This window comes from Panthera tigris, chromosome E3 (assembly GCF_018350195.1).
Source record: "Panthera tigris isolate Pti1 chromosome E3, P.tigris_Pti1_mat1.1, whole genome shotgun sequence".
In the NCBI taxonomy this organism is placed as follows: domain Eukaryota; kingdom Metazoa; phylum Chordata; class Mammalia; order Carnivora; family Felidae; genus Panthera; species Panthera tigris.
In genome coordinates this window covers 39,750,889-39,778,850 of record NC_056675.1, presented here as the reverse complement: position 1 = coordinate 39,778,850, position 27,962 = coordinate 39,750,889, and the positions used below count along the sequence as shown (strand labels likewise).

Genomic DNA, 27,962 nt, shown 5'->3' with positions numbered 1-27,962 from the left:
TCTGAGCAGGCAGCTGGGCCCCAGATGGGCATTCACCTCTGCCCATCCCCCAAGGGCGGGAGCCCTTCCTGGAACACAGCAGAACTGGGGCATCCAGGGCCTGGGGGAGTGGGTGGAACCCACTGAGAGGGCAAGTCCCCCCAAGCGGGCAGGGTCTGGAGGGTGGGAGTGGCAGCATGGGTGTGGCCTGTGGTGGGTGGTGCCACACTGTCCCCAGGGGCTTGGGGATGCTTAAAACCAATACCCCGCTGCTGCTCCTCACGTCACTCTCCGTGTAAGGCAACCTCACCAGATTCCCAGGAGGGAGCATCCAATGGGCACTAAGACACGAAATCAGCCGCAGTCATGGGTGCAGCCCTGAGTTGGCCAGATCCAACTTTCATCCCCACCCCAGCCCTCACGTGGGCAACCTGGAGCCTCGGTTTCCTCATCTGCCGCACGGGGACAACATTCCAGCATAGCTCAGCATCCCAGGGCGGACAGGAGGGCCTCCAGAGTCTGAGCTGTGCGTCACTGGGCAGGCCCTAAACCTCTCTGAGCCTCAGTTGCTCCTGTGTGACATGTGGCCAAGCTCACTGCCCACCCCAAGGGATGTCTACGGATTGGGTTTTGGACCACTCTGGGCATACGAACAGTGCCCTGTAGAGACAGGTGGTATGGTTAGCGTTTCCCTGGGCGGTGGCACCTCCAGCCTCCGTCTGGCCACCTTCCAGATTATGTGGAAGAACACAGACCCAGGCTTTATTCCTTAAATACTTTTCCCTACCCATCATCTGTCTGCAGGCTCCACGGCCCGGCGGCCGGCATAAATTAAGGTGAGCGAGGGTCCCCGGGCCGGGCACGGGCTGGCCCGTCCTCCTCAGTCCCAGCCAAAGTCCTGGCCGGTCATCTGGTAAAACCTGCGGTTGAAGGGCCGGTAGAAGTCCCGCAGGCGCCGTACCACAGCCTCGGGCACGCGGGGGTGGGGCCGGCCCTTGGATTTGCCCAGGCAGCGGGGGCGGCTGCCCCCCTGGGCCTTCTTGAGGCAGGGGAAGCCCTTGGTGGCGTTGAAGTAGAAGTGCTTGTCCGTGACCACGCGTTTGAGGCCCAGGAAGTCCTGCACGCGGCCCACCTCCCCGGCCGGGTCGCTGACCAGGCGCTCCCCGCTGACGAATAGGAAGCGGGACAGGGGAAAGAGCCGCAGCCAGTTGGTCAGGTGCTGGGCGTACAGGCCGATGCGTACGGCGCTCCAGGCCGTGTCCACGGGGCCCAGGCCGTGGCGGAAGGCCAGGGCACGGAAACTGGGCAGGCCCGGGGTCTTGGAGAGCGTCTGGGCGTAGTCGGAGATGGCCCGTGTCACAGGGTTCCGCACCACCACGATCAGCTTCGTGTCCGGGGACATGCCGTGGATGCGGCCGGGGGCCTCCCGAGTCACGAAGTAGCTAGGGGTCTTCTCCAGGGTGATCTGCCCGTCCAGGGTGCGTGGCATCAGGCTCCTGTGGGGCGGTGGGAGCAGAGGGAGGTGAGGGTGGGGACTGACCCCCCAGGGAGCCAGGGCTGACCTCCCCTTCCTCCAGGAAGCCTCCAGGGCAGGCAAGCCTTCCCCACCAGACCCACCCACCCTAGGTGCTTGGGTGGCCAGATATAGGCTGTGAGGCGGTGCACCGAGGGGCCTGTCCTGCCAGGCTACCCACCTCCCTCCCAGAGCCGGACCGTGCCCACGCCAGACCCCGTCCTCGTGAGGCCAGCGGCCTGGACCTGCTGCCCACACGGCTGAACCAGCCCCCCCGCCCCCCCCCCCGCAGGCCCCTGCCCCGTAATTACCTCCCGTCACACACAGCAAGGGGCTGATGGCATCCCTTAAATTAGGCCATTAATTGTTGACAAATATCCCCTCTCGTTCCCTCCCCTGCACAGCCTTCTCCCACCTCTGATGACAGCCCTGCTGACCTGGGCCACACACATCAGAATGGACCAGAATACCAAAAGCCACTAGCGGTGGTTGAGGACCCGTCCCAAGACCCCAGCCGCCTGGGCCTCCCAGACCTGGCTTGGACCCCAACGTGCAAGGCTGCAGCTGACCAGGGGAGGGGAGCACGGACCCCATCCCAAGGTTCTGGGGAGTCGGGCCCTGACCACGCCAAGCCTGGGGAAGCCCGTCCTGAACCAGTGCCCCACAGCCACGCCTGCCAGCCAGGTAGCACAGTGTGCGGTGGGCAGGGCGCGGCCTGGCCAGCTGAGCAAACAGCTCCGAGGAGGGCTGGGAACTAGGTCAACAGAGGCAGAGGCTCCCGGGATCTGTGAGAGGCAGAGGGAGGGGAGGCCTCCGCCCAGCTAGCCCTGCCTCCCGTCCTCCTGCCCCTCTGACAGCCCCCCCACGACTGGCACCAGCCAGGAAGGTGGGGTTCAGGTTGCAGGTTCCAGGGTCTCAAGCCCCTGGGAGTCTCTTCTTCCTGCTCAAAACCCCAAAACACCCAGGACAGGTGGGCACACAGGTGCACAGACCCACGAGCCGGGGCGCTTAGCTTGGAGGGTGCTGGTGGTGGGATGGGGGGTGCGCACGTGTGAGTCCGGGACATGCCACCGGCTCCCTGACTCCACCTCGGGGGCCCAGGGGCGTCCGGTGGGCTGAATGGGCTGCTAGCTATGGGAGCCTCCCCACTCGCTCAGAACAAGGCCCTGGGCAGAGCCGGTCTGGGAGGTCATGGGGACAAGTCTGCTTCTCCCATCTCTGTGAGCTGCTCACTGCCCCATTTCATAGGCAGGCACACCGAGGCTCCGAGAGGAAGCAGGAAGTACCAGGGTGGACGTTAGTCCGCAGCCCTGCCCTGCACCTGCCGCTGCCAGAGCCCCTGCACCTCGCGGCCTGCCTCCTGCAGCTGGGAACCCAGGGAGGAGCAGACCCCGGTCCTCCCCGTTCAAAGGGACAAGTTCAAGGAGACCTCGGGTGGTGACAACGCCAAGGGCTGAGGCCCACGGCAACAGGGGTCCCTTTCCATGAGAGGGAACTCATAATGAGGGGTGGGTGTCCCTGCACTGGGCCTCACTGCTGACACCCACAAAGAGACGCAGTGCCACACAGCATCAGAAGTCACCACACCTCCTTTCATTGTCCTTCTCAGGGAAGGAACCCACCCCGACGGCTCAGGGAACTCCCCCCACCCAGCTTTGACATCAGCACCTTTCTCCCCAAGGAAGTTAGAGGAGCAGAAGCAGAGCCGCGCCTCCAGACCGCCACGGGGAGGGGTGGAGATGGGGGGGGTGGGCGGTGCAGACTTTACTGGCCCACTCCTGCCGCAAACTGGCTTTGAGCTCCAAGATCTTTGGGATCAATTACTCTCCCCAGGCCTAGCCAGAGCTCGGAGTAGGGTAGGGATGGGGGCTTTTGTGGGGTGGCAGAGACCGAGGAGGATACGAGGAGCAAGATACTGACCCCCACACAGCAAACATCTGACAAGCTGTTCTATGGACACCCCCCCACACACACATACACACACACACACACACACACACACACGCACCACCCCCACAGCTCATCTGGTCTGCATTTCCCTGCGGCTTCAATCCAGCCCTGGGCGACTCTCCCTCCTCTGTCTGGGCCTCGCTCCGTGTCCCACACCTCTCCTGGGCCCCATCCAGCCTGCCTGGGACCCAGCAGAAACCAGTTCCAGTTCCAGGTGGAACCCTGCAGTGCTGGGGGCATGGGGGCATTGAGTGCCCTGCCACAGGGGTCTCTGTCTCCGGGTGAGCAGGGACAGATAAGTCCCAGAGAAGCCGGGGTCCCTCCCCCCACATACTCACACCCCTCCTTCACTGCTCCTGCTTGGGCCCCAGGACCGAGGGGGGGGGTGTCCCCCACCCCTGCACCCCTCCCCCTCTCCTCTCGCTTTTCCAAAACACTGTGGTCAAAGTATAGCCCCCACTTGCCCCTAGATAGGGCACTCCTCCCTGAACTGAGACTTGGAAGGGTTTGTGTGACTTCAGCACCTGCCAAACAGAGTGAGTGAATAAAGGAACAAATGCTGAGTTTGGGCGCCCTTGAAGGTCGCAGTCCCCAAGATAGAGGACCCTCAGGAGCCTGAGAGATGAACTTCCTAGAGCCCAAGGAGAGGGGACGGTTGGGCCAAAATCAACTTTGAGCAGGTCCTACCTGCCCAGTCCATGGGAAGGACCAAAGTCACTGCCCGGAATGAGATTGGTCACAGCCCCGTGAGCAAGGAGGGAGGGGGGGGTCCCAAAAATTCAACTGGGGGCACTAGCTGCTCCTCCTCTACACACTGCCCCGACTCCCCACCCAGAACAGGGCTCTGCGCTCGCTGGAGGTCAAAATCAGGGTCCCGAGAGCAGATAACACGGCCAGACCACGCCCAGGGGCTGGCCGACGTCTTTGCACTGGGGGAAACTGAGGCGGGTGGGCATTTTCAGAGGCTCAGTGCATCCTCACAGCCGGTTGAAAGGAGAGACAGGTCCAGAGGCACAGGGCCACCGGGGGGAATACCAAGCCCACCTCCACACATGTCACTACACAGCCACAGCCCTTTTGAGGGCACTTGGACACACGTACCTCAGAAGCTCAGCCAGCCTGCATTGGCCAGAGGGGTCAGTGCTCGCCAGCCCTGACAACTCTGGGTTCCTGGAGGCCACTGGAACCTGACCCTCTGCCTCCTCTGTATCCGCCCCTCCCCCCAGGGGAGGTGGCGCTAAAAAGGAGGAAGGACAAAGTCTCTTCTCCACCAAACATGCTCCGGAATCCCCCAGGCCCCACGCCGGGCACCCCAGTGTCCCAGGAGCTCCCTACCCAGAGCTGAGAATCTGCCCCCTGCCTCTCAGATGCCTCGTCCTCTCCAGAGCGGGAGCATGCACCCAGGGAGGGCCTGCACAGCCCCCCCGGACCCCAGGCTCTTTGAGACCAGCCTCTGCAGCAGCCCCTCCTTAGTCCAGCCCGGTGCCTCCCCACAGCTCCTTGTAGTTACAGCTCATGGGGTCAGTGATGGGCTCTGAAGTCTGCTATAGCTAACAGTGTGTCCTCCACCCTCCTTCCTGTCCCCTCCCCTCCTTCCCTCCTCCTCCCCCTCCTTCTCTCCTCCTCCTCTTCCTCTCCCTCTGCAGGGCAACAGCATCAACAGCATCCCGGGATTAGGGATGCTTTTGGATGCTGCAGCACCGTCAGAGTGGGGTAGCATCTCTCCCTGAGCACCAGGCATGCTGGGGGATTCAGCCAACTGGGTCCAAGGATAGACTCACTTTTCCCTCACCATCTGGCTTCCCTAAGACCCTCGACAGCAGTAATCCTTCAGAGCTCAGGAACCGGGACCCCCGTTCTCAATGGGGCCCCTCCAAACCCGTGAGTGGTTTCAATGCAAAATGCAAAGATAACAAAGGGGAAGGGGTGGTGGGGGGTTGGTATCTGGGAAGAGGAAACTGGTACATCTGAAAGTCAAAAGCCCGGGTCCTGCCACCCCCCACTCCCCATTAATTCACCAGGTGACCTTGCGCTGGGTCCTCTCTGCCCCATAGTTTGGGGATGAGGTGAAAGCTGCGGGGAGTGGGGTGACTCACTCTCCATCTGTAAGCCCTCGCTTCCCCGCAGGAAGGGACAGGCAGGCTTGTGCACGGTCGAAGGAGGCAGAGGGCAGGGCCTCATGCTCGCTGCCTCAGCGGGGGCCGGAGTGGGGGTGCTCCCCCACATTCTACCACAGCACCCCAAGGCCAGCCAGACAGGCAGCGGGACAGCTACAGAGCCCCTTGAGCGAGGCTGGGGCCCCAATCCCCACCCCTTCCTCCTAAGTAAAGCCATGACTCTCTCCGGACCCCCAGGACCACAGAGAAGGACTCCTCTTCTCGGGACTGGGGTTCTGGGGGAGGAAACAGACGCTCTCTAGGAGGCTACAGGGAAAACTCTTGGGGTGATTGGCGGGAGGTCAGACATGCTCTCCCAGGGTGATCCAGTGGGGAAGCGCGGATAAGCATAAAGCATTTCTTATGCCCCTCAAACCCCACTAGCTTCAAACTACTGGTGTAGGATTGAAACTCCTCCCCGCCACTCTTGCGGGGACCCCTCAGCAGCCCTGAACCAGGGTTTCCCCTGGAGTTTCAAAGTTTCTGGGAGCCCCCGGCCAGTGACCGCTCCTCCTTTCCGTAAAACCCAATGCTGGGGGGCCCGCGTCCGCGGGGTCAAGCTTCGCCCCCCCCCCCCCACACACACGCAGGCTGGTCTCAGCCCGGATTCCGGACACCTGCCCCCGCCCCGCGCCCCCAGTGAGACCCCCAGGGGCGCGTCCCCCTGTTGTTGGAAGGCACCCGCCAGGGCGCTCACCGGTACCAGGCGAGGCCGCGCTCGTAGCACCTGTCGAAGAAGTGGGGCTCAGAGCCGAGCGCGCGGACGTCGGGGTGCAGCCGCAGGAACTCCAGCAGGGCGCGCGTGCCGCCCTTCTTCACGCCCACGATGAGCGCCTGCGGGAAGCGCCGGCGTCCCGGGCCGCTGGCCACAGGCAGGCCCGGCGCCCCCCGGGGGCCGACGGCACGGAGCGGCTCAGCGGGAGCGGGCGCCGGCACCGGAGCGCGGGCGGCCGGCGGGTAGCGGCCGGGGAGGGCGCAGAGGCAGTAGGCGCCGAGCACCAGCGCGGCGAGAAGCAGCGGCGCACGCGGCCCCCGCAGCGCGGCCCCCTGCCCGGCCCCCGCGCCCTGGCCGCCCCCGGCCCCGCCGCCCAGGCCGCCGCTACCTGCCATGGGGTGGTGCTGCGCCCAGACGGTGGAACGCGGGCTACAGGAGCGAGCGCATCCCGGCCCGCGCCGCGCTCAGCCAGCCCGCGCCGGGCTTCTGCTCTGCGCCCCGCCACTCGGCAGGCTCGAAGGCGCCGCGGGGCGGGACCCGGAGGCCCCGCCCAGCCCGGAGGCCCCGCCCCCTGGACCACTCCCGGGCCCGGGACTCGCAGGCGCCCGCCGAGGCTGAGGCGTGATTTGGAGCCGCAGAGGTTACCTGTCGCGCCCTCTTGGAGACCTGGGCTCCAGCCTGCGAGGCTTCGGGGTCATCACCATTGCGCTCCTGGATGCTGCGGCGACGGGTCGGGTCTCAGGGCAGTGACAGGACTGAGATGAAGGACCGGCTCTTAGAAGGCGGATCCCAGTCCCTCCGGACAAGGGCGTAGTAGCAGCAGGTGCGCGGGTGAGTGTGGACCCGGGCCCCACTGCGCCGAGGCCTTCCCGGGAATGTTGAGGGAAGTCTGAGGGGAGAATGGGGCGCGCTTTCCTGACAGTTGGCTTGCCATTCATCAGGGTCCCAACCCTGGCGGCCGGAGACGGTTGTCCAATACGATTACCATTTTAGGGTCCTGGGAAGCAGGCTCAGGGAGGACAGGCGTCTGTCCCAAGCCCCATTCAGATCTGTGTCCTGACCCTTTCTACCATGTCACACCGTCTGTCTCTGCAGCCCAGTCCACCTGGCGTTGCCCTGGGATGTCAGGGACCCATCTCTAATGCTGGCAACGTGGCTCTTGTAGATGAGAAGATTCTGGAGAGGTGGGACGGGAGACCGGAAGGAGGAGCCCGGGTTCTATCTTAGGAGCTCCTGCTGAGGTGCAGTGACATTCAGGGGCCAGGGGCCACTCACAGTTACGGGACCTGCTGGGCGCTGGACACTCTGTGGGGAGTTTATGCAGCCCCGGGTTCACTGAACCCCCCACACAGCACAAGGAAAACAGAGAAGGAAAGGGCTCCGGGAGCAACAGTCCCAGGGAGAGACGGAAAAGGAACGGTGTCGTCTCTATGTCTCTGCCCAGGGCTTCCTCACTGAAGCTTGGTGCCCCATGGGCATGGGCTCCTAGGAGAGGCCGACCTCTCACTAGCTGCTCAGAGGCCACTGCCCTGGGTTCTGCTTGTTCCTGGGACCAATGGCATCTGGGCAAGTCCCAGAAACCTGGGGCCTCTCCAAAGGCCAGGGGCCTCTGTGACCCACAGGCATTTCCAGGTCTCCCACCTAGAGGCAGCCCTGAACTAAGGGGGCTCTGCAGAGCCAGTGGCATGAAGGCCGCTGATCAGGGCCCCAGCCCGGATCCCAGACACAGGCCTGCACCTGCTTGTCAGGACAAGACTCAGCCAGGAGCCCTGTAGGCGGGTCGTTGGCACAGTACTGTCTGGGGTGCATGTTGATACACACAGGGTCACAGGAAGTTCTTCTTCTGGTCTAGCTTAAAAGGGGATCTGTTCCAGACAGACTGGTTCTCCTTAGACCTGTCCTGGGTGGGGCCCTGCTCCACCTGGAGCACCCACTCAGTCTCAGCAGGCCCCTCTCAGGGCTCAATTCCAGCATTCGACCCTGGCGGCCCCTCCGTCTCCCGGCCCTGGCACAGGGAGAGTGGCTTCCTCCTCCCAGCCTTGGCTCATGCTGTTCCTCCTACTGAGAATGGCTTTTCCTCAGCCCCCCAACCCCTGACACACACACCTGCTTGAGGATTTTCCAGAAGCAACTTATCAACGACAGCAGGACATGCTGGGGGCTGGGGAATGGAGTCCGGGGACAAGGATAATTTCCTAGCTGAGCCCCTCCCTCCAGCCACCATCCATCAAGTGACAGGTGGGGGCAAATCTGGGGACACCCAGGAAGGCAGCCTTGGGACATTTGCTCACCGGGGGGTCCCTAGCACCTAACAGAGACTGGCACCAAATAGGCACTTGACGATGGCCAGCTAGTGGAAGGATGTGAATGGAGGAAGAGGTCAGGGAAGGCTTTCTGGAGGAAGTGATGGTCAGGCAAGCCTCCTCACACATGGGGGTTGCCGCCTTCCCTCCTGCCCAGGATGTCGGAGTGGCCCCTCCGATCTGCCTCCGCCCTACCTTGCCATCAGGGTCCAGCCCCAGCTCTCCACTGGCACCTCTCTGTGTGGTCTAGACACAGTGGATCCCCCGCTCTGAGCCACATGGCAGGAAGTGAGTCGAAAGAAACCAGGCCATGGGAGCATCGGTCCTGTAGCTGTCCCTGCACCCTGAGAGGCTTGCTCACCTCCCGCCCTGTCCGGTGTCACCTCCACTGCAAAGAAGAAATGCATCAGCCAGCTTCTCTGCCAGCTGGATCTCCCGGGAGGGCCCCTTGGCCTTCAGGGTCCAACGTGGCTCAATCCCCCCTTGTCTAGACTGGACCCCCTGCCCAGGCAGGATGGCCAGGCAGAGGTCCGTCTGTCCATCCTCCTTAGGCCAACCATCAGACATTGAGGTAGTCAGGTCTGGTGTGCTCGCTGGCCGGGAGGAGGCAGCACTGGGGAAGAGTGGCCCGAGCTGCGGCCTGCTAGTAAACACCGTCCCTGGAGGAGATGACAGGGAAGGTCAGAGCAGAGGGGGACACAGGGGCGAGTCCAGGGAAGAGGCCTGGGGAGCGAGGTCATGGCAAGAGGAAGGCCCAGCCTGGCCTCACAGACCCATGACCCAGCTGCCCAGCTATATCTGAGTCCCCTCCACTGACTGTAATTACTCCCTCGGTGGGTGATTTTGGTCCCCATCTGTCTCCACCTCCCCGTGAGCGCGGCAAGGGAAGGGACGGGGTCAGTCTTGACCACGGTGAGCACTCATGAATGTCTGTCGAGTGACTGAGTGGCCTGGCTGTGAGTGAGAGAGTGTGTGAGTGACGGAGTCTATGTGTGTGCCCCGCCCCCGGGCTCCTCTCTTCCTCTTTCGCAGACTGTCCCCTCCCCAGGGCGGGCACCCCCAGCGTGGGCCCCCACAAGCAGGGTGCGTCAGCAGCTGCCCCACTCTGGAAAGTGATCCCTAACACCGTGCGGTTCCTCCCTCCACGGGGGACAGCTGGGGGAGATTTCACACATGCGGGGCTTCCAGAACTCCCTTCGCTAGAACCACACCCTTACCCCCTCGCCCGACTCCCGCAGTCTGCGGGGGTCCTGGAGCCTGCGAGGGGGGCCGAGAGGAGGGGGCTGCGGCCGAGGGCAGGCCCAGCTGTCCTTGATTTGTGTGGGGTTGTTCCGCTTCAGATGCCGGATTTGCCTGCGCACAGAGAGGATGCGGTTTTCTCCTGGAGAGGGACCCCTCAGAGATGTCTACCCACCGAGCCCACCCACCCCCGGGCTCCACTGTTCCCAGTTCACCCTGGTAGGCAACGAGGTGGGGCAGGAGCCCCTGCCCCCTCCTAGCAGGTGACCTTGGCAGGTAAGGCGTCAAGTCTCTCTGAACCTCACTTTCCTACTTTATCAAACAACGCGGACACTGGCCCCATCCCTCTGGGTGTCGAGCTCCTAAGCTCTTTGTGGTGAGGTGGCAGTGGGCATGGGACAGCGTACTCACTATTCATCCTTCTTGGACGAGACTGGAGAGGAAAGACTTTCGGGGGCCTGGCTGGCCAGAACCCAGGGCCGTGTTCCTGGTGACCAGCTCCGCCTGGGGCAACGTGGCACAGAAGGGTTTGCCAGGGCAGACAAGATTCCCAGGGTCCGGAGGGACACATGAAAAGGCTCCCTTGACCGGGAGATTCTCTGTCTCTGTTCCCTTAACCTGCGTGAGATTCTCGGTCTCTATTTCGCTCTGCCCCTCCCCTGCTTGGGCTCTCGCTCTCGCTCCCTCTCAAAATAAATAAACATTAAAAAAAAAAAAAAAAGAAAGAAAAGGAAACAAGGCTGTTTCTGCCCCCACACCATCCCCACGACCTCCAGCTTCACAGCCCCGAGCTAGGCCTCTGGACCTAGAAGCCCCCCAGCCGCATGGGGAGGGCTGGGCATCATCTAATGGCCCCACAGCAGGGCACTGTGCCCTGGCGGGGCCCCCCATGGGCCAGAAGGTGGCTGTGAGCACCTTCTTGGAAGCCAGGAATCTGACACAGGCTAAGGAACCCCAAGCTCCGCAGACGCACAGGACCCTGCGGGCTTGTGGGGTGTATGTGTGTGCACGATTGGGGGTTCAGAGGCTCGCCCACCGGTCCCCAGCCTGCATCTCCCCACGCGCCACCCGGAAGCAAGTCCAGCCTGGCCAGTGGACAGGACACCCACAGACAGCCGCCCCCCCCAACCCCTCATTTCCAGGGGAAGCACCCCATCACCACAGTTGGCCGGACAGACAGCCGGGCTTGTTGCACTTGGCCTTCAAGGGAGAGTCAGAACCCAGATGCCAGGGCAGAGCATCTTGGGACCGGTGCCTCAAACTCCTCCCCTTTCCCATCTGCCCCCTCCCTAAGCCGCAGGCTTTCCTGCTCCCGCTAGAGGACCTTGAAGATTGACCTCCACCTCCTCTTCAGAGAACAGTGACTCTGCCCATGTCACCTTTACCAGCCATTGCTGTCTCCCCCTGACTCCAGCCTCTCTGCCCTCCCCCCCCTACTTCCAGACACACACCAGGAGTTCCCGGCTCAGAGATGGGGGCCCAGCAAAAACCCAGTGTCTAGACTAAGGGAACAAAAAGCCACCGGAGTCAGAGGTGGAGGGGGCAGCCCAGGGCAGCAGGCAGGCTGCACAGTGGGGGTGCAGGGCACCGAGGGCCCTGGCTCCTGTGGGCTCCTGTTCCCCCAGGTTCTGAAGCATGGATAATCTCTGTGATTTTACGAGGAACAAATTATGCCCGCATACAGGCCTTGGGGGGCAGTGAGGGGTAGGGGTGGAGGGAGCCTATCTGCAGGTAACCCTTAGTCCTTCCTCCCACCCACCCCCGACCCCACCCCCCCATCTTCTCTGTGCTTCCTGCCCCTGAGCTGCTGTAAGCAGAACCCTAGGGCTGGGGTAAGGTGACAGGTGGTCCCGGGGTCCCTGCATCTCCCAGACCGCAGACACGCTCACACAGATGTGCGGCTTGGCTCGCTCACCCCTACAGAGTGAGCAGAAGGCAGTGCAATTTGACATACACTCCTCGGCCGCTTCTCCGTGCACTCTCCCATGGGGCTCAGCGTGGGGGAGGGAACACGATGAGCGCACCGTGGACACTGACTTGAAGGAGCTCTCTGACCTGGGGTGAGCTGAGGCCTGTAAGCGGGGACCGCAGGGACCCGGTCTGTGCACACATATAGGAGACCAGCCCGGGGCCCCCGCAGCGTGGGGGCAGGAGAGAGCCACTGGGCAGAGCCACTGGGAGAGGCTTCTAGAAGGATTCCGGCACATGGGGAGGGGGTGAGAAAGAAGGAACAGCAAAGTATAGAAGGCGGGAACACGGGGGCATGTTTCAGAGTGGAGTCTGGCTGGCCTAGAGGCCTAGGTGCGAGGGTCTGCGTGCAAGGGGTGCGGTTAACAGGAGCCCGGGAGCTGCGGTAAATAACACTACTCTCATTCACGGAGTGGAAAGGTGGCTGGGGACACGGGATCTGTGGGACCAGAGCCAGCAGAGCCTGCAGGAACCACAGAGGGAAGTTTCTGGTCTTTTTTTTTTTTTTTTTTTGCAGAGATCACACGGGTTGGGGGAGGCTAGCTAGGAGCTGTCACCATTGCGGAGAGAAGTGGGCACAGACGCGAGAAGGTGGTGCCCTCAGAACCTGGTGCCCCAGGTGGGCCAGGATGGCAGCAGGAGCAACTTGAGGATGCTGAAGGGCCGCAGGCTGAAGAGGCAGGGGCATCGGGAGCAGGGGGGTCCCGCGGGGCTGCCCTGGAGAAGGGGCTGGGAGCAACAGGTCACTTTCGCGAAGCCTACCAAATGGGGCCCCTACACCGCCGGCCCTCGCACCGTCGGACGCCAGGAGGCCTCAGTTACCTGTGTTCCGGGTACTGGCAGGCTGGGCCGGCGTGGCCGAGCGGGCTGGAGGACGCCGACCCTCACCACTGAGCACCGCTGGGTCACGGGGTCCCTGGAGGGGGCTGGATCAGCCCTCGCCGTCGGAGGTGCCGCTGCTGCGCCCCTGGCGGCGCCTCGGGGAACTGCAGGGCCTCTCAGACCGGCCCTGGCGCACGCGCAGCGCGGACCGAGCTCGCCCCCTGCCCGTGGGTGCTGCACACAGTCCCTGCGCCGCTCGCTAACTGGTGGCCTCCGAAGGGGTTCATCGCGTTACGTCCCCTACCAGGACCTCGTATGAGGGTGGGGACCCGGACGCTGGCTTGGCGGTGACCTCCACCGTCCTCTCTGGGCGCCCCCTCCCACTTGCCTGACCAGCCCACATTCGTGCACGGAGTCACAGGGTTCCTGGGACCTACGAATCGGCCGCACCCCCACCAAGGTCACGGCTCTCCCTGGCACTTGTCACCCAGAGAAAACGAAAGCCGTGAGTGAGCACAAGTCCGAAGCACGGTTGGGTCACTCACGCACCCTGCCAGCGTCTCCTGAGCAGGGCCGCGGGCCCCTACAGGGGATCAGCGGGATCCCAGACACATACCACTTCCTCCCTTGCCCTGGGTGCCCCCGCGTGCACGGGCCTGCCGGCGGCTGTTGACTGGTGTTGACAGAGCATGGGGAGCGGTCTGCCCCTGAACAGAACACTTGTCTGCAAGGGTCCACTTGGCAAGGGAGGGGGCGTTGGAGGGGGAGGGAGGGAGCTGGGTTCTCAAAAAGTCTTTTGTTTCTCAGGAGGAAGTAGGGCTGCAGGCCAAAGGTTATGGTGTAACCCAGCAAGAAGAAGGAGGTGGGGGGATCTATGTTTCCACAAGAGACAACTCACTCCCACCCCAGCCCCTGGCAGACAGGCCCTGCCCATAGCCATCCTTTTCCAGGCTCCTGATGAAAGGGGACCACCCTTCTTCCTCCACCCCTCCAAGGACCCTGCTTCCAGCCCTTCCCACCCCCAGTGAACCTGTATGGGGCCCGTGGAGTGCAGGCAGTCAGGTACCGTCCCTCACAGCGTCCCTACCAGCCTCACCCAGGCTCCAGCAGGCCCTCCAGCCTGTCCTGCTGGAGATCTGGCCCCCGAGAGGCAGCCCCAGGGGCATGTCCTGGACACATCCGCCCAATTTGCAGAAGGAGGCCAGCCTGGTCCTAGGCCAAGTTTACTCAGGTACCTGCTGAGCCAGGGGTGCCAGGAGAGGTAAGCAAAGCCCGAGGTCCGCCCTAGCCCTGGGCCTGGAGATTCCCTCTGACCACTCAGCTAGCTGCCTCCCCACTGCTAGGCCCCTTCAACATGCTTGCTGCTTTCAGACTGTGCTCAAAAGATGGTCATCATGTTCCCAGGGCCACTGTTCCTCGTTTGGGGCATAGAAAAGAGGAAAGAGACAGTGTGGGCAGAGAGAACCTGAGGCCTGAGGCAAGTCTCCCGCGTCTCCAAGCCTCCTGTTCCTGCCCTGCCCCACCAGGGTGATGTTGCCTGTAGAAACACACTGAGCATTCAGTCACTGCTCACCTACCGTGGGCTTGCCCTTGGCCAAGACTGGCCGCTAGCCTCCGAGTGTATGGGTCACAGGCTGTGCTAGGCAGTGCCCCAGGGCCGATGATGATCCCAGGTGACTGGGACAGCCCCAACCAGGGACACAGAGGGGTCCATGCAGGGAGAAGTCCAGCAGAGATGGGACTGAAGTCGTGGGGTGAAGGGCACACCCTGTGCAGTCCCAGGAGGCAGTTTTCTAGCAGGTGCAGTCAGTACTGGCCCCCCAGCAGGGCAGAGACGGAGATGTTTTCTAGAGAAGGAGGCTGCCACTCTCCCGAATGGGGTTCTTCAGCATGGTCCTCCCTGGTGCTTTTTGTCAGCGCTGACCCCTCCCATTGCACAACTCCCTCTGCACAGACGACCCAGTGACCAAGCTGGTGTCTGAGAGATCTAACCCCACAGGGTGACACACACTCAGAACCCGCACAGCTGCGACACCCGCCGCCACAGCCCCACCCAGGAGACAGGCTGGGCTCCACAGAGGAAGGTTAAGTGCTCTGCCCAAGGTCACACAGTGAGCCCGCAGCACCTGCACAGGCCAGTGACCCCCCCCCCCCCCGCCACCGCCAGAGCAGGGACCCCTAGCCTGTGGCTGGGGATCAGGGAAGGGGCGGAGTCCCATTCCCAAGGAATGAGCAGACCAGACAGACCAGCAGTATCACTGGCCGTCCTTCCCGCCGCCCACCCCGCCAGCCATTCTAACCTCATCCCTCATCCACCACCTTTGCCCTTTTGTCCTCACACCTGCAGGCTCCAATCCTCGCAACGTGGGGATGCTCCCAGCTGCTGAGTACGTCTGCTCCAATTATGCATTTGGAACTGGGGAATAACCGGAGGGTTATCGCCCCCCCACCGCCACCACACACACAATCGAGCGTCCTTCCTCTGGGGTACATATTCACAGCCCTGATCGTCATCTGATGTGAACTTCCTGTCTCCCCAAACACAGGGGAAGGCCCGGAGGGAGGCCCATCTGTCTGTCTGTCTGTCTGTCTGTCTGTCTGTCTTACCGCCGCCTCCCCAGCAGCAGGCAGCACCACTCCATAAATATTTGTGGAACAAGTGAAGCGCCGTGTCCCCGCATCCCTGGTGTGAACGCAGACAGCGAGCCCGTGTTCCGTTTGTTTACTGATCTCCTGATTACTCGAGACAGGAGTTAAGACGGGAGGGGGCTTCGGCATCACCCACCTTCCCGGACAGCAAGGGCTTCAGAGCGGGTACAGGAAGGCACAATCGCTGCTTCCCGGGAAGGTGCGGGCTGTGGGCCCCGGCCTTGCACAATCCAGGAAATGGAGCAACAGCCACTTTCCTAAGCCCGAGTGAGGCAAGGTGGTGAAACCGGGTTCAGGATCTCTCCTCTCGTAACTGGGAGACCAGAAGTCTGGCCCCCGGCCTGCCCCGCCAGCCGTCACAGATCATCACCACTCTGGCTGCCTGGAAGGCTTTGACCAGAGTGAATCATGTAGTGACCAGGGCCGGAGCAGCCGGCGAGGGCTGCCTCCCTCCGCACCCTGCCTCACGGCCCAGCCTGGGGGAGATGGGAATGAGCTTCGGCGAGGGCCAGAGCCAGGCTCAGAATCGGGTCCCCCGGGGGTGAGTCCAGACAGACGGGGAGGGGGCAGGGGGCTGCGGAGAAGAGAAGGTGGGGTTGTACCGTCATGCAGAGACCCGCTAGGCTTCCATCCCACCTCCCTGAGACTCCCACGTGAGCGCAGCCCTCCGGGCCCACCCCGGGCAGCAGGGCGTGGGCCATCCTGCCAGAGCAGTGCCTTCAGGAGAAGCTGTGCAGAGCCGAGATCCTGACGCTTCAGCCAGCCCCCCTCCCCGCCCCGTCTGGATGTCTGGGGTTCCAATTCCGAGGTTGGACGGCCGGAGAGTGGCCACAGCACAGTGTCCGGCTAGAGTAAGTATGTGCTGCCCGCCTACGGCTCCTGAGAGGCAGTTCCTTTGCCTAGAAGGACGGACGGAGAGAAACACAAATCACTGCTAAATTATGCTCCAAACACCATTCCCCGAGCTAGGCGCCCCGCTCCAGCCTGCAGAGCAGGGCAGCTGGGAGCACCGGGCGCCCGGCTTGGGGGAGCCTGTGTGCCCCATTTTGTTCCCCGACACCTCCAGGAGAGCCCAGTCTCTCCTTCCTCCACGGGACAAAGGTCAGTAACTACAAAAGGACAAAATCACGTCACACCTTACCATCGCCGGCCCTACGGACCCTCTCGCCTAGCCTCACTCCCTCAGGACAGCAGCCAGCATGTGATGTTAGCAAGCCCATTTTACAGAGGACCAAACTGAGGTTAGGGACTGGCCACGGCCCTGCTGGCGGCAAGTGGGGAGCTGGGATTGGAGCTACCAAGTGTGGGCAGGAGTCCAGAGGGGCCGGCGGTGCAGACAGACGTGCTGACTTGTGAGAACCTGTGCGAGCAAGAGGGCCAGGGCCCAGAGGCGACGCTGCGCCCAGATAAAAACCCAGAGGAGAGACGGCTGCCGAACAAACCCCAGCACCGGGGCCCTCGTTCCCAAGACGTGAGCCCCTTTGCTTTTACGCTTCACGTGCGTTACACAGGCGTTATCTACGTGAATGAGGCAACGGGTTTAATCCTAAGCGATAAGGTATCATAAGTGAAACTCCTCTGGATTTCTGTCAGTTACTGAAAACAGCTACCGATGCACAAGGGCTTTACTAACAAGGAAGTGGCACAAGGCGAACTTCCGGGAACTGGGAGGCACTCCTCTCTGCACACGCTTCTGGCTCATGGAAGGTTTTGTAGGGACACTCCACCTTCAGAGGGTGGAGAAATCTGTTATAAGAACACTGCTGGGGCGGCTCAGTCAGTTGAGCCTCCGACCTCGGCTCAGGTCGTGATCTCGCGGTCCGTGAGTTCGAGCCCCGCGTCGGGCTCTGTGCTGTCAGCTCGGAGCCTGGAGCTGCTTTGGATTCTGTGTCTCCCTCTCTCTCTGCCCCTCCCCTGCTCACACGCTGTGTGTGCGTGTCTCTCTCTCTCAAAAATAATTAAACACTAAAAAAAAAAAAAAAGGAAGACCTGCCAACAGGAGGACACACGGGAGCGCTTACCGTGTGCCAGGCCCCAGGTGCATCACATCAACGCAGCTGTCCTCAAACAGCCCGTGAAGGAGGCTCTGCGATCACACCCACTACGCAGAGCGGGAGGCCAGCTCAGAGAGGCTGAGGAGCAAGGCCGTGGCCACACAGTCCAGCCCTCAGCGTCCGCCTGGCCTTGCCTCCCCCTCTAATCTCTGGGAAGGTCCAGGCCCCCACAGAAAACCCTTCACCACATCCACCCTTAGATGCCCCTTTTTGGGGCACACGTGACCCATCAGGACATCTGCCCTTGTCCTTGCCCTGCAGCCACCTTTTTGGGGTGGCCCTGCGCAGCTCCTGGGCAGTGTGCTTTGGTGTCCCGATGCTTCGTCACTGCGAGTGGACAAGAACCGTGTGTCCCCCACCCCCGGGCCTCTGAAATGTACAACAGGCCTGTGTCCAGCTGCTCACCTCTCGGGATGAACTTCAGCGAGCTGCTAAATATTCAGAAGCGGGACTGTCCCGGCTTGGGGCCATCGTTCAGGAACTCATGTCCCAGCCCATTGCCACACCTGCCACAGGACACCTGGAAAGACCACAAAACAACTGCAGCAATGGCCCCCCTGCCACCGGCAGAGATGGTGTCCTCCCCCCACCCATTTCCCAAAGTAACTGTGGGCAGGAGAGGTCGCCCTCCATCCCGGAGCCCGCACAGGAAAGCAGTCCTGTTTCCCCGTCTCCATCAGGACCCCAGGGTCCCCAGGTAGGTTGGCAGAGGCCAGAAGACCGGCACAGACAGACTCTAAGCCCTGAGAGCTGTAGGGGAAGCAGAGAAGGAGCAGCCACCTCGGGCTCTCCCTGGCCAACACCCCTCCCCACCCCCTGGGGCGGCCACCCACCTTTAAGGCTTTAGGCGAATTGTGCTCCGGACGCTTGGCCACACTATCAGCATGAATGGTCTCAGTGAAGGCCGGCCACGGGGACGAGTGTGCATACTTTGAGCGGCTGGAGAAGAGCTCGTAGCCACACTTGGCACACACATAGACACCTGGGGGCAGAAGGGAAGACAAAGGCAGACACATTGGCTCCAGCCTCTCTGGGGTGAGTGCCCAAATCCTCGGGGCGAGAACACAGCACCGTCCGTCTGCAGGGTGGGCTGCACATTCTATCCACGCTGACACCTGCCACTCCCAGGCCTGGAACACACCACTGAGCTCACGTTCAGTGGTCCTTAGCATGTGCCACGAAGAGCCACTTCCCACACTTATCTCATTGAACTTTATACACAGTCCTGTGATGTAGACCCTCCAGTTTAGCTTAGTTTTGTGGTTGCTTTTTTTTTTTTTTTTCAAGTAGGCTCCATGCCCAATGTGGGGCTTGAACTCACGAGCCTAAAGGGCCAATGCTCCACCAACTGAGCCAGCCAGGAGCCCCTTTTTCAGTTTTGTTTTGTAAGAGGACCTTTCCGTTTTAGAGCTGCAGTGCCTGAGTGATGCAAAACACAGCTCGAGGGTGTGCAGTCAGGAAGGAGCCCAGACAGTATGATGAGGAGACAGCACTCCCACCCCAGCAGGCCCCAGCCCACCTCCCTTCCCAAGTGGCCATTCCTGATGCCAGGGAGGCCTTGAGCTGGACACCCAGCCACCGGCCTGCTCTCTGTAAGGGAAGACAATGGTCCCACCAACCACCAAACAGGTCTCCAGGCCAGACGGGGCGGGGGGGGGGGGGGGCAGGGCCCAGGAAGACAGAAGCCCAGGGAAGAGAACAGGTTTTAACCCAGCCCCAAAAGATCACTTTGAGGGGGAAAAAAAAGGCTGCAAAACCGACCTGCGGAACAGGTAACTGCTTGGGGCCCCCCACAGGGGAACCCCGCACCCAGTGCCCAGCCTGAGGACAGCCTATCCCAGAGTCCATGAATTACACAGCCTTTGCCAGCCACTGGAGAAGGAAGCAAGAGGGGGATGCCCAGCTGCTGTGGAAGTGGAGCTTCCTGCCTGGCAGAGCCCCCTGAGGACAACTGGGGGCCTACTTCCAGACGGCCTCGGTGGAGGGCTTTGCCTAGAGAGTCCTGTGCCACAGCTGACATCCACAGATGTCCAGTGTCACCACCCAGCCTCCTAGAGGGCTGACACCCAAAGGTTCCCACCGAGGCAGTGCACTGCCCTAGTCTTGCCTGTGGGGCACGTTTTTACCAAATTAGGCCATTACCAGACAGCACGGCCCAGAAGGGGACACCCCAGGGCCTCTCAAAGCCTGGGACCTGGAGGGATGGTTGTCCACGTCCCAAACACCCCCACCCCCACTCCAGCTGTCTGGTCAAACTTCACTGGCACTTGGTTGCCCAGCGGCTCTCCTGGTTACCCAAACCCAGGGCCCTGGGCAGATGGGGGGAGGCACCCGGAAAGACACGTTGGGTCCAAAGGGAACGCTCTGTGCTTGCCAGCTTACCTTGCGGATCCCAGGAACCCGGGAGGGGAAAAGGCAGGGGTATCATCAGGGGGATGCCCTAGGACAAGATACTCGATCGTGTCCCTCTGAAGTCCAGTTCCCAATCCGGATCCCTCCACCGGCGTCAACCCCTCCCTGTACCCTGACCCCAAGGATTCCTCCCAGAAACGGCCTTGCTCACGCACTCCTCGAGGTCAGCGACGCCCTCACTCTAGTGTCTCCTCTCCCCCTCAGGAACCCCTACTTTTCAGGCTCCCCAGACCCCCCCTACTCCGCGGTCCCCTTTACTCACATGCGCTTCTCCCCGCGCGATCACATTCGCCCCCGGTGGGGTCCGCCCTTCCCGGGGCTCAAGGGTTCCACCACCACCCGAGAGCAGCGACGCCCACTCTACTACGCGCCCCCTCCCCGCTGCCCTCCCAGGAGGTCACAGAACAGACCTGGCTCAAAGTGGTTCTGGAAAACCTCGCCCCCAAAGAAGCTGCAGAACGACATGGCGCCGGCAGTACCGCGGGGCAACCGCTTCCTCGGACAGATCCGAGGCCACTGGCCGACTGCCCCCCAGCCGGCGCCCGGGGCCCGCCCCTCCTCCAAAGGCCCAATCACTGCCCGGATACGGGTCGAGGCCCCGCCCCCAAGAGGACCAATCACGACCCTGTAGGAGGTCCCGCCCCTCCCCTCCCGCGGACCAATCTCTCCCTGGGGCGAGGACCTGCCCTCAGCAGTTTCCTCACAGGCCCCGCCCCCGACTGCTCCTGGGGACGGCTAGGGAGCTGAGTCCCCGACGCCCGCGCTCGGCAGCCCCTCCCGAGCGCCAGGGGGCGCCGCTGAGCTGCGCCGGCTTGGAGCGGCGCCACGCCGCAAGGGTCCTGCCCGCCCGCGGAGCCCCCGGGCCACCCGCGGTCCCCCGCCTTTCCGCGCTCGCAACTCTGAGACACCGTGGGAAGAGTCGCCTTCGCACTTTATTAGACAGAGGGGGCAGGCGGGGGTCGCGCCGCGCTTCCTTCAGGCTCCCTCCATCCCAAGCCGCCTACAGGTCTCTCGAGGTCTCGGACTTTTCCTTCTCAAGATGTTTCTTCTGGGGACCCTGGTTGAGGGGTTGGAGGAGACAGCAGCGCTCGCCACGGAGGTCTAGCCGGGAATACTGCCCTTGGCCAGCGTCTGCTCCGCTTTCTTTCCACGCACGAGTCAGTGCCCGGGACTGGACTCCTATAAGCCCCTCCTCTGGATGAGGGCAGGGGACGCCCCAGCCACCCTCATCTGCTTCAACTACCCAGCTGTGGCGCAAGAGGGGTGTGGGGTCTGAGCCCCAGAGAACAAGGGGTAGGTGGGCTCACCATGAACACCCTCTTCTCTTGGGCCGTCTGGAAGCGGCCGTGGCCAAACTTGGAGGTGGTGTCGATGAACTTGAGTTCGATGTTCTCCAGGGCCTGGCGGCTGTGGTGCACCAGGAGGGACTGGAGAGGAGCAAGATGCAAGGTCCTCACCCACTGCCTCCCGCCACCCCCAGGCCACACGGGAAGGTCTCACTCACTCGGCTTCTGCCAGAACCCCTCCCTTTTTGCTCTCCCTATTCCCACCCTCTTGGGAGCAAGGTGAAGGACAGGGCAGGCCAGTCCCTCGACCCTCCCACCATAGAGGCACTGACCTTCCTCAGCGTGATGACCCGCTTCTTGGTGCCCGCGATGCAACCCTTCAGCATGACGAAGTCGTTGTTGACCTCCCCGTAGTGGGGGAAGCCGCCCTGCGGGGAGGTGGGTCAGGATCCAGGCTCCGAAAGGGGCTGCAGTGTTAGGGGCAGCTGCAAGCCCCGGGAGAGCTCCCCACACGTGAGCTGAAGCCAGCCCCTGGCCCCAGGGCAGCACCTGAGCCACATTCTAAGTCCTTATCTCACTGAACACTCTTAGCGAGGGAGACACTGAGGCTCAGAGAAGCAGGATCACTCGTTCAGGCCTTGCAGCTGCTACATAGTGCAGCCGGGACTTGAACCCAGGTGGCCCGAGTCCCAGGCCACGGCTGGAGCTGCCGTGCTCCACACCCATGACGGCGGTCGGAGTGTGAGCTGGGTGCCGAGGGGGCTCAGAGGATGCAGGGACGGCAGGGGTTTGTTCCACCGGGGGGCTGCTCGCTGGGGCCCGAGCTCTGGGGGCAGGGAGGTACCCCACACACCTGCTCCACACGTGCACACCAGACCCCCCTCACCAGTGGCGTGATGGACTTGTCCGTCACATCGTAGCTGGTGGACGCATTGTTCCTGACCACCTTCCCGTCCTCCGTGTGCAGCCCGCGGCCAATACGGTAGATCTGCAAGGACAGCAGGGCACGTGGCAGGCAGCACGTGGCCTCTGGAGCCCGTGGCAGGTCTGTGCCCATCAGCACGGGTGCTCAGACCCAGGCACCGGCAGGGGCATTTCAGAGCCTTTGGGGGGCCAGGCAGCGTCCGGGTCAGGCACCCCACCCGCTGGGGTCCGGTCACGAGTGTCCCTCTACCAGCGGGACTGCGGACACACCTTCTTGTTGAGCTCCGTGCGGTGGTGATAGCCCTTCTGCCCGGCCCGAGCGATGGAGCAGCCCACACGGGCAGGGTGCCAGGCGCCGATGCAGGCCACCTTGCGCAGTCCCTTGTGGGTCTTCCGTGGCAGCTTCTTGGTATGCCAGCGGCTCGTGACCCCTGCAGGTGGTGGGGGCGGGCTTAGAGGCCAGTCTGGCCCCCACCCCCTCCAGGCAGCCTTCCTGGAGCCACCGTCCCCACCCAGCCCTACCTTTGACCCCCCGGCCCTTGGTGACGGCAATGACATCGATGACCTCGCTCTGGCTGAACACACTGTGCACCGGCACCTGCTTCTCTAGCCGGGCCTGGGCCCAGGCCACCTTCTCAGCCACCGTGCCGCCATTCAGCTGGATCTCCATGATGTGGGCCTTCTTCTGCCGGAAAGGCAGCAGCTTCATCTGCAGGACATGGCCCGGCCAGTCGGTTCCCAGAGGGCTGCACCCCCCAACCGCAGACCTGGCATGACTGGCTGGTGGCCCCCAGCAGGCTTTCATGCGTACATGCATTCAGCAGATGTTCCAGTGCTCCAGTCTTTCGATAGGCTATATTCTGTGCTGGGCACTGGGGAGGACTGAATATTCTGATGGAATATTGGGGGCAGCAGGGACAGTTCCTGCACGTAAGGCAGTACGTGTCCTCTGAGGGGACACCCCTCAATAACAAGAAGGAGCTACTGAGTGAAGATCTGAAAGTTTGGGGAGCAGAGGGAACCACCTGTGCAAAGGCCCTGTGGCAGGGAAGATCCTGGGGAGCTGGTGGGCTAGAAAGGAGAGCAGTACGTCTAGACCGTGGTGAGCAAGGAGGAACGTGGTGCACGATGAAGTCAGAGGTGAGCTGGGCCCTGCCCGGGCCAGTCTTGAAGGGAGAGGCTTGGGCTTTATTCTAAGTGCAGGATGTGACACAATCTGGTTCATGTTTTTAGACACCTCTGGCTGCTGCTGTGTGAGGCACGGGCTGCGGGGACACACAGGTGGAAGCAGGGACGCAAGTCACAGCCCAGTGCTCAACAAGTACTTATGGAGCACCTACTGCATACAGGGCTCTCGGTGGCTGGGGTGCTGGGGGCACAGCACTGAACAGGCAGCCACGGCCCTGCCCCCGTGGAGCTAGTCTGTAAAGGGAAACGGACATGACCAATGACACGTGTAACCAGGAACAGCAAGTGTGGCAGTAACCGAGGCAGGGGAGCAGAGGGGTGCTGCTCCAGGCCTACGCAAGCCTTCCCTGAGGACAAGATGCCAAGGACTGTTCCAGAATAAGCCAGAAGGTGTTAGCAACCTGTCAGCCCACTCAAGCCAGACCCCACGTATGAATGTTGACTCACACACGCCTTGTGCCAGGACCCAACGGGAGGTGGCTGGCCCTCTACACTGGACATTGGCAGGAGGTCCAAGCCTTGTGGGGCGTGTCAGGGCCTCGGTTGACCACTAGGCGTGGCGGACGGCCCAGAGCCCTCAGAGCACACGGACACCCATCCCCGGGGCTGCGGGAGGCCAGCACAGCCAGTCACCCAGCCCTTTGGGACTGTGCCCTGGCTCGTGGTATTTTTAGGCTGACATTTGCCAGGGCTCCTGGAAGCTGGGGCGGGGGAGGGTGGGCCCAGGGAGTGGACTGGCACACCGGGTGTGGACGAGGTGGGAGGGCTGACCTGAGTGTGGACAATGACACGAATGACTTTGCAGTACTTCTTCATGGCGGCAAAGTCTTTCTGCAGCTGCTTTTTGCCCTCGGCGTCACGCCATCTCTTGCAGGCCTTGGTGAAGGCTTTCTTCTTGCTCTTGTGCCTGAGCCACACGCAGGAGACACGTAGAGGGGCCAGCCGGGGCAGCTGCCCAGGCCTGCCCAGCCCCCACGTGCCCACAGCCCACCAAACAGGCCCCTCAGGGCAGTGAATGTCCTCTCCTCCCTCCTTCCCTTCCCGGGGAGACCACCGCGGGGCCCTCCCCCGGGGTCCCCAGTCGTCAAGCACAGACTGCCCCTCCTTCTCCGGGCCTCCGGCTCCTCCTGTACAGAGCGGACGCGCTCCCGCCTCCTGAGGCCTGCGTGTGAGCGTCAGGTGTGCCCGAGCTCGAGGGAGGCGCGTGCTGGCCGGCGCCACGGCCACCTGCCTACACCGCTGCGGCCGCAGACCCCGCTTCTAGGGCCAACGGCCAGTACTGGCCAGGCGCCACGCCGCGTCGTTCCCAACCCTCCCCCAAACTCTGGAGGGTGGATGTACTGTCCCCATTCTACAGAGGAAGAAACGAAAGCTCACAAAAGTCAAAGTCCCTGGATGAGGGCCAAATTGATAACAGTAGAAAAAACAGAAACAAGGCCAGCTGGCACTCGGTGAGCACTTTCTGTGTGCTGAGCACTTGACACACTGCTCATTTAATCCTCACGGCAGCCTCATGACACAGGGATTACTCCATCGGATGGTGTCTCCATCTGGTGGTGTCTGTGATGGGGGGGGGATCAATCTAAGAGGCTCTAAGAGGTGAGCCAGCTTGCCTGTGGTCGTACAGCCCGTGCTGGCTCAGAAGCCCAAGCTTATTACCTCCCAGAGAGGGCCAGGACCGGGCTATGCCTCTAACTCCGTAAGGATGGGGGTGTCGGTGAAGTTCCTTGGGCACGTGGGCCTTCCCTTTCAGGACTGAGTGCCCCCAAATGCCTTCCTTTCTGATGAGAAGAGCTTGTCAGCTAGCTATTTCCCTTTTCACCCTGGCTGCTAGGAAGCTCTGAGCCGACTCTAACATTTCATCAAATTAGTCCCTTAATTAACCCTGGGGATTAGAACATGCGCTTCCTCTCTTCCTCTATCCCAATTTCCACTCCGGCCCCCTAGTACTTGTCTTTTATTGAATTGAAGGCAACCTCCCCCACAAACACTTTCCTGCCTCCCATACACTGTTGCCACTTCCCACCCCCCTCGTGCCAGTCCACACGTGGTCCCCCCGAGGGCAACGCTCACCAGTCCTTGTAGAAGCGGCGACGGCACTCATCACTGAGGTGTTCTGCAAAGATGGTCTTGAAGCTCCGCAGGCCTCGAGGAGTGGCCACGTAGCCCACAACGCCCACCACCACCAGAGGCGGCGTCTCCACAATCGTCACTGCCTCCACTTCCTCCCGCTTCGAAATTTCTGGAGGGGACCCGGAGACAGGGGCATGGAGGAGGGCCTCTGGGACCCACGGGGAAAGGGGATGGAGTGGAAGAGCCAACCACAGCCCCTCCTGCCCAAGGGAGGGTGGAGCACCATGGCCTTAGGGCTCCCACTGACCTCCGGCCCCCAGCCTGCACCCTCCCTGCCCCTTCTCTCTGCTCCGTCTGGGGCAAGGAGCAGGTGCTGGGCAGGGCCCTTGAAGTGGTCTCTGGTAGCTCTGACTCTGAGATCTCAGACAACGCCTGACTTGCTCCCTGCCTCAATTTCCCCATCAGACCCTCTGGAAATGGGCGAGGAGAGCCGACAGCCAGGGCAGCATCCCCCAAAGGGCAGGGCTGGGACTCCTTTAGTGGAGAGCACTTGAGCCGTTGAAATTTTATTTTTTAATTTTTTTTTAACGTTTATTTATTTTTGAGACAGACAGAGACAGAGCATGAACAGGGGAGGGGCAGACAGAGAGGGAGACACAGAATCTGAAACAGGCTCCAGGCTCTGAGCGGTCAGCACAGAGCCCGACGCGGGGCTCGAACTCACAGACCGTGAGATCATGACCTGAGCCGAAGTCGGACGCTCAACCGACCGAGCCACCCAGGCGCCCCAAGCCGTTGAAATTTTAACAGTTATGAATATACGTTGATGAGCTCTAGAAAAATACCTGTATTTTGTCCAAAACCCGTGATTTTATGGATGTTATTAATGACACTAAAACAAAGTAAAAGCAAGTCTAAAAGAAATATATCAGGAGATGGGGAGCCTGCGTGCCTCAGTTGATGAAGCGTCCGACTCTTGATTTCAGCTCGGGTCATGATCTCACGGTTCGTGGGATAAAGCACACCGTCAGTGTGGAGCCTGCTTGGGATTCTCTCTCCCTCTCTCTCTCTGCTCCTCCCCTCTCACACTCCCTCGCTCTCAAAAAAAAAATATGGATGTGTATATATACACACACATATATGAGGTGATGAACAGAACATATGAGTAGCTGCCAGAAAGTTGGAGGGATGGTGGCTGATGCTATAAAGGGGCAGCAGGAAGGACTCCCATGAGGATGGAATGTTCCACGGTACACACATTTACACATGGCAGAGCCGCATGGAACTAAACACGCACAGGAAACCTGAACACGATGGGTAGGTTGTATCCAGGTCGATAACCGGTTGTGACATATTACCGTAGTTTATAAGATGTTTCCGTCAGGAAATTGGGTCACGGGTGCATGGGATTCTACAGTGATCTCAAAACAAAAGGTGTATCAGGGCACCTGCCTTTGAACTGTAGCTCTCCCACTTATGGACTGGTGATGGGCAAGTTTCATAACTGCTTAATTTCCTCATCTGTAAACCAGGGGCGATGACAGAATACACCTCGAGGGGTGGCCAGCGGTCAGGGCTTGGTGACAGTCAGTGTCCTGACTGTGGTTCCTGCGGCATGGCCTTGCCCTTTCTGGGACCGTCTCCCGTCCTGGCGACCAGTTCAGGCTCCTGGCCTCCGGAAGTCTTTCCAGACCCTCTGGCAGTTGGGGATGCTCCACACCCTCCCGCACCCCCGTGTCCCCCCACAGCCACTCACTGAGCCCCGGCCGGTGCACTTCTCGAAGAGTGTGAGTCATGCCAGCCTTGTAGCCCAGGAAAGCCGTGAGGTGCACCGGCCGGCTGGGGTCATCCCGAGGCCAAGTCTTCACCTTGCCCCGGTGCCGGCTGCTCCTCTTGTGGGGCAGGAAGCCCAGGTGTCCGTGCCGAGGGGCAGAGAACTTCCGGTGGGACTGGGGGTGGGAGGAGGAGGGGACAGTCAGAGCTGGGGTGTCTCTGGGCCCAGAGAAGTGAGCCAGAGACCCCAGACGGGGCCCTGGTGGTCTTCAGTGCCTCCATCTATCTATAGGGAAGGAGGGCAGGTCGGTTCAGGGACAGTGTCTTAGGGACAGAGCCAGCACCAAGCTCTCCTCACCCGCAGGCTTCCCACTTTAGTGCGCTCAGCCTGCTGGGCCCAGGAGGGACAGGCCCACACTGTGGCCGAGGGCTAGAGGGACAGGGAGGCACAGCCATCTGTCTATCTTCTTGCCCATTCCAGGCCTGGCAGCCTGAGCTCTGGCCCCCTGTTGTCCCCTTCAGTCACCTCTGCCCCTACAGGCCCAAGGACCATCCCTGCTGGGAAGAGACTCCAGAAGCCCACCTGCCCCTCCCAGGAAGCTGGCTGGCTCCAGCCCCCTAGCCCACTGACCATGGCAGCCCGTCCCGGCAGGTCAGGAAAGGAAGGGGCCTCCCCGACAGGCGCTGGAGGTCGAATGGCAGGGCCAGAACGCCCGGCAGCCAGGTCCCAGATTTAGCCCCTGGCAGAAGAGCTTGGTCATGTTCCGTGGCGGTCATGGGTTCTGGTGCCAGGAGCAGGCCTGGCCTGGGGCGGAGCGAGAAGGGGCATCCGATGGGCAGGCTGGGGTGGGGATACCTGGAGCCAGGCCTGTCACTGCTTTCCTCAAGGGCCCCGGGACTGGGTCACACCACTTCGTTTTCTGCCTTGTGTTGCCCTCCCAGGCCAGGAACAAGTCGG

General features: G+C 61.8%; 3 protein-coding genes across 4 annotated transcripts; all 3 read right to left on the bottom strand.

The window, feature by feature from the left end:
* Window positions 1–677: 677 nt before the first annotated feature.
* On the bottom strand, window positions 678–6,708 carry HS3ST6 (heparan sulfate-glucosamine 3-sulfotransferase 6). The gene is made up of 2 exons (XM_042971618.1): window positions 6,296–6,708; window positions 678–1,475 (listed from the first exon to the last, which is right to left on the bottom strand). The coding sequence occupies exons 1-2, from the start codon at window positions 6,706–6,708 to the stop codon at window positions 860–862; spliced, it is 1,029 nt and encodes a 342-aa protein (XP_042827552.1). The 3' UTR covers window positions 678–859.
* MSRB1 (methionine sulfoxide reductase B1) lies at window positions 1,412–20,299 on the bottom strand. Of its 2 annotated transcripts, none has more exons than XM_042971619.1 (4): window positions 20,171–20,299; window positions 18,182–18,330; window positions 17,754–17,868; window positions 1,412–1,475 (listed from the first exon to the last, which is right to left on the bottom strand). In XM_042971619.1, the coding sequence occupies exons 1-4, from the start codon at window positions 20,223–20,225 to the stop codon at window positions 1,468–1,470; spliced, it is 327 nt and encodes a 108-aa protein (XP_042827553.1). In that variant the 5' UTR covers window positions 20,226–20,299; the 3' UTR covers window positions 1,412–1,467. The 2 variants fall into 2 exon arrangements, with proteins under 2 accessions (XP_042827553.1, XP_007098769.3); XM_007098707.2 differs by lacking the exon at window positions 1,412–1,475 and adding an exon at window positions 15,353–16,193 and having other exon boundaries at window positions 20,171–20,298.
* A 374-nt stretch (window positions 20,300–20,673) lies between these two features.
* On the bottom strand, window positions 20,674–27,776 carry RPL3L (ribosomal protein L3 like). Its single transcript, XM_007098673.3, has 10 exons — window positions 27,636–27,776; window positions 26,988–27,180; window positions 25,232–25,400; window positions 23,930–24,065; window positions 22,493–22,679; window positions 22,241–22,401; window positions 21,933–22,034; window positions 21,379–21,474; window positions 21,068–21,187; window positions 20,674–20,817 (listed from the first exon to the last, which is right to left on the bottom strand). The coding sequence occupies exons 1-10, from the start codon at window positions 27,636–27,638 to the stop codon at window positions 20,761–20,763; spliced, it is 1,224 nt and encodes a 407-aa protein (XP_007098735.1). The 5' UTR covers window positions 27,639–27,776; the 3' UTR covers window positions 20,674–20,760.
* Window positions 27,777–27,962: the final 186 nt, after the last annotated feature.